This window comes from Antrostomus carolinensis, unplaced genomic scaffold (genome assembly GCF_000700745.2).
Source record: "Antrostomus carolinensis isolate BGI_N321 unplaced genomic scaffold, ASM70074v2 scaffold8097, whole genome shotgun sequence".
Taxonomy (NCBI): domain Eukaryota; kingdom Metazoa; phylum Chordata; class Aves; order Caprimulgiformes; family Caprimulgidae; genus Antrostomus; species Antrostomus carolinensis.
In genome coordinates, this window is record NW_010327971.1 from 1 (window position 1) to 4,889 (window position 4,889).

The following is a 4,889-nucleotide window of genomic DNA, read 5'->3' on the forward strand; positions in this document are numbered from 1 at the left end:
GTGTCTGGAGCGCTTCTCTGAGGATGGCTACCGCACTGTGGCCCAGGGCACCAAGAAAGAAGGCTGCACCATCCTCTTCATGATCCTCTACTTCTTTGGCATGGCCAGCTCCATCTGGTGGGTCATCCTGTCCCTCACCTGGTTCCTGGCTGCTGGCATGAAGTGGGGCCACGAGGCCATCGAGGCTAACTCTCAGTATTTCCACCTGGCTGCCTGGGCTGTTCCCGCTGTCAAAACCATCACCATCTTGGCCATGGGGCAGGTGGATGGGGACGTACTCAGTGGGGTGTGTTATGTAGGTATCTACAGCGTGGACTCGCTGCGGGGCTTTGTGCTGGCGCCCTTGTTTGTGTACCTCTTCATTGGAACTTCCTTCTTGCTTGCTGGCTTCGTGTCCTTGTTTCGCATCCGCACCATCATGAAGCATGACGGCACCAAGACAGAGAAACTGGAGAAGTTGATGGTGCGCATTGGTGTCTTTAGCGTCCTCTACACGGTGCCTGCCACCATTGTCCTGGCATGTTACTTCTACGAGCAGGCCTTCCGTGGCACCTGGGAGAAGACGTGGCTCCTCCAGACCTGCAAAACCTATGCTGTGCCCTGTCCTAGCCACTTTGCCCCCATGAGCCCGGACTTCACTGTCTTCATGATCAAGTATCTCATGACCATGATTGTTGGTATCACAACTGGCTTCTGGATCTGGTCGGGCAAAACCCTTCAGTCCTGGCGACGCTTCTACCACAGACTCAGCACTGGCAGCAAAGGCGAGACAGCAGTATGAGGCCCCCGTCCCCTCTGGCACACACACACACCCGCACACATGCACACACACACAGAGGAGAGGGATTACTCGGCAGAAGGAAGGGAATGGCTCCCTGAAGAGGGAGGGAGGAAGGGAGGCTTTTCCAAACTTTTTCTTCCTCCCAGAGGGTTTGAAAAAAACCCATCCTGATGTAAAGGATCAGATGGACTGTGTCCAGTGGTGCTTATGCCTAACGAAGTGGAAGAGCACAGAAAAAGAGGCCAGTGGTGGGATGGGAGAGCCCTTTGCCCACAAGAAGTCCCATTACCTCACTCTCCAGCTACCCCTGTGCAGGAAAAAAACCCAACCCAGCTAAAGCCATCCTGCCTTGCTTTGGACGAGAGGGAGGGGAAGCCAGATCTGTTGAGCTGCCCCTGCTGAGAAGTAGCCAAACCCTCTCTGAATGGCTGGGGTCAGACTGCAGCGCAGGCAGGGTAACCCCCGAGCCTGAGCCGGCCCTGGCTGCTGCCCCTTCCAGCTCGGCGGAGCGATCACGTGAGTACCGCACAACCAGCGCCAGCCCGCATCGTCTGCGGGCGAGATGCCTCTGCTCTGCCCACTCAAAAGTTCCTCTTTACCTCAGTGATACCTGTTTTAATTGTTTTAAAGTGAAAATTCGGCCCTCGGTCTGTTCTTGCTGCTGTGGGGAAGGAGGGGGTTGCTGTTCCACACCCTGAAAAGAAATGACTTGTTGCTTTTCAGCAGAAGGCTTTTCCCCCTTGCCTTTGTTCTAGGAGACAAAGGGGGAAACAAAAGTGTTTTCTATGTAGAAAGGCATAAGCATGGGATCGTTTTTTATGGGGAAACTAACAAAAAGAAGTCGTTGAGGTTCACCCTTGGATGTGAGGAGCTCGCAGAAATAAACATTCCTTTTATGAAAAAAGGAGAAGGCAGGATGTTTTCCTACCCTTCAATATATGGGTCGCTTTTCTAAGCTGAAAGGAACGCAAGACTTAGAAGGCAAGAAGAGTGTAACCGAGAGCACCTGCCAAAACAAGAGCCATTAAAATATGTAACGTAAAGATACTATTTTTTTTTTTTCTTCTTCCCATAAACCTTCCTTCTCTCCTGCTTTGCTGTGAGCTCACTGCAGGTAGAGTGAATACCCAGCCAGCTTCTGGGGACAGGAGGAATCCTTTTGGCTCACGGTGGACCCTTTGCCTGCTCTCAGGTTCCCTGATGTGCATGGCAATGACTCGTGGTGAGGAGGGGGCTGGGGTTAAGGCAACCAGTTACCAAGTGAGGAGCCATCTCATTTCAGCTCAAACACAGCTGGTTAAGTTTCCAGTCATCATGCCTTGGAAGGAAAGACATTCAAAAATTAATCATCAAATGCATTGTTTTCTTTTTGAAATGTGACAGATTTTTCTATCCTGAAATTTTTATGTTGACTTGTTCATATTTTATTTTTTGCCTACTACTTTATATTTACTGAAGGGTTGTTTTTATAAGTATATATATGTGTGTGTGTGTGTGTGTGTATATTCTTGCCTAAGGACAAAGTAGCAAATTCTGGATTTTTAGCAAGTCTCCACCCTATAGCTGCTCTTTGTTTTTTTGGGGGGAAAAGTGTCTGGAATGAAACTTAAAAAGAAAAAACCTGTCCAGGGTGAAGGGGCAGACTGCTGCTGTCTGAGGGTGTAGTCTGGGCAGGAGGAGTGGGCCCATCAGCCAAATCCTTCAGTAGATCTGATCTCAGACTTGCAGGGCTTGGGTGTTTGTCTTTTATAATGTGCACGTGGAAGAAAAAGAAAAAAAAAGTGTAAGACAAGTGCAGTATGTATATTTTGTAAATCTCATTTTTGTAAGGAAATATGTATTTATGTTTTTACTTGATTTTTTGAAGGTCTGTATGAGGCCCTGCTTCATCCCATGTACAGATCACTAAATAAATAATTTTTAATACAAGGGTTCCAATGAAGTTCTTTCAGTCTCTAAACACAGGGCAGGTTATAAAAGGGGGGGGGGGGCAGCTCTGCAAGTGGGGTCTTTCCCCCCCTGCTTTGTTGTGGGAGATGCAAGAGACTTTCAGGTGAATATACTGACCAGAAACTCAGCTGTGATTTGAAACTGGCCTTTCTGAGTACTGGCCCCTCACAACAGAAGATCACATTTTAAGACAGTTTCAAATGTTTGCCCTTGCTTGAGGTACTTGCATCCTAGCCAAGTTTTCTTCCAGCCTCTGCCTCTCACTGAGGGCAAGCTGATAAACCAGTTTCCTTATCTAGAAAATAAGGATAATACTCTCTTCCCATTCCAAAGGGACTTTGAGAGTGAGAACTGGGGAGTGCTACAAGTGCTATAAATTAAATCCTCACTTTGACTGGTGGAGTGTTTTAGGGAAAAACTAGGGACTAGGTCTTTTTCAATAGCTTTCAAAGGGCAGTATTTTAAACTGGCTTTTTTTTCTCCCCTACACCTTTGCTATCTCCAGTTTTGTTCAGGTGAATTTTACTTTAATCTTAATAGCTAGCCCGAAGCCTGCATTCTTTCTTATCACAGTCATCTGAAAGCTGATAGCTTCAATGGAATGGTCTATGTTATTTCAGTTTTCAAACCAAAATGAATGTTTAGATCTCAAGCTGTGTTGCTACAATCATGGAGAGTGCCCCAGCAAACAGAATTTTACACCTGTGAAATGACTGTAGCTTCTAGCTTTTCTCTCGCAATGATTTCAGCTTATTTATTGGGTTCATCACCCTTCCTTTGCCTTAAACTATGGCTGTATGAAAATTTAAGTTACAGAACAGAGATCTAAGATGCTTAGCTGGATGCCAACATGATAGCTGTGGTTGCGCTGCAATATTGTTTATTTACTGAGCACAGTGTGCAATAGTTGCACTTTCTCTCAGGGCACTATTTTATTCGGACACTGTGCTCTTAAACTTAATCTTTTATATTTAAAATGTTTGAACTACTGCTGTAAAGTTATTTTCAGAGCCAGCCCCATTCATGCTGGCTCTCTAGAAAAGCCGTATCTTCTATTTGAAAACACCTCTGGCTGCTCCCCAGAATCACTCACTTGTCAAGTTTCCTTTTTGAAAAGGCCTTTGCTTTCCTGCGAGTCAGGCTGCTTCAGACTGCTCCATGACATGAGCTTGCTGATCATTGCTGAGGGGGGTTTCATTCTACTCACTTAGGAAACCTGAACCTTTCTATAAACATTTCCTCCCACTAATCCATCAGTGCCGGTCGGAGCGATGGAACGGCTGAAACAGCTCGTGCTCGGAAGGACTGGGAACCAACAGGAGCAGTGGTGAGCCCGACACCTCTGTGCTGTGCAGCCGCAGCTGCCGCGCTAGACGTGCAATTGATCCTCAGTACATCCTGCACAGCTAAGCCTGCAATTCACGCAGGGGGCCTGTTCCCCTGCTCTTCTCTCCACTCACCACCCATCCCTGCTTGCTGGATGAGAAACTACATTTAGGTGTGATCACTACTTTTTTTGTCCATAAGTACAAAAATTTAAATAGACTTTTTTTTTTTTTTTAGTTCACAAGACATGCCTATCTGAAAGGAAATGTCTCTGTTTCCACTAGAAACAACTAAAGCTGAATGTTTTTATTTCAGTATTTCCTATTGGGTACTTCTGGATTTAAATGCACTTATGCAAAACTATCCAAATCCTGGGATTTAAGTTGATTGTTAAAAACTAAGATTGTAGGTGAAATCTGATGCTGGTGTAAAGTGGAAGCAACTGCTATTCACTTTAAAGCAGATGTGACTTGCATCAAGACTGAATTTGCTCACAGTGGAAACAATTTAGAGAATTTCAAGTAGTGGTAGTGTCTGGCCTTCTGGAATAAAAATCTCTATCACTATTCTGATAACAAAGTAGCAGTTACTTTCATAATAGAGAACAATTTTAAAAATCTCTTTGTGAAGCTGTCTGGAAAAAAAAAGGATGAAAAATAAGTCTTTACTAACCTTTGCTAATAGCTGCAAAACAATTTTTCTGTTACTAATTTTTAAGTCCACTTTCAGTTAACATTTTTTTAAGTTTAAGAAAAGTTTCCTACCCTTTCCCATTGTCTGTGTGGTATTTTTGTTTCACAAGACCTTGGCAAGTAGTTATCATTGATTAATA

The 4,889-nt window shown here is 45.0% G+C and overlaps 1 protein-coding gene across 1 annotated transcript; it reads left to right on the forward strand.

Annotated features, from left to right (window-relative positions):
• Positions 1-6: 6 nt before the first annotated feature.
• On the forward strand, positions 7-782 carry LOC104528144 (frizzled-7). The gene has a single exon (XM_010172065.1). It carries the CDS (start codon positions 80-82, stop codon positions 779-781), a length of 702 nt encoding a protein of 233 aa, XP_010170367.1. The 5' UTR covers positions 7-79; the 3' UTR covers position 782.
• The last annotated feature ends 4,107 nt before the right edge of the window (positions 783-4,889 follow it).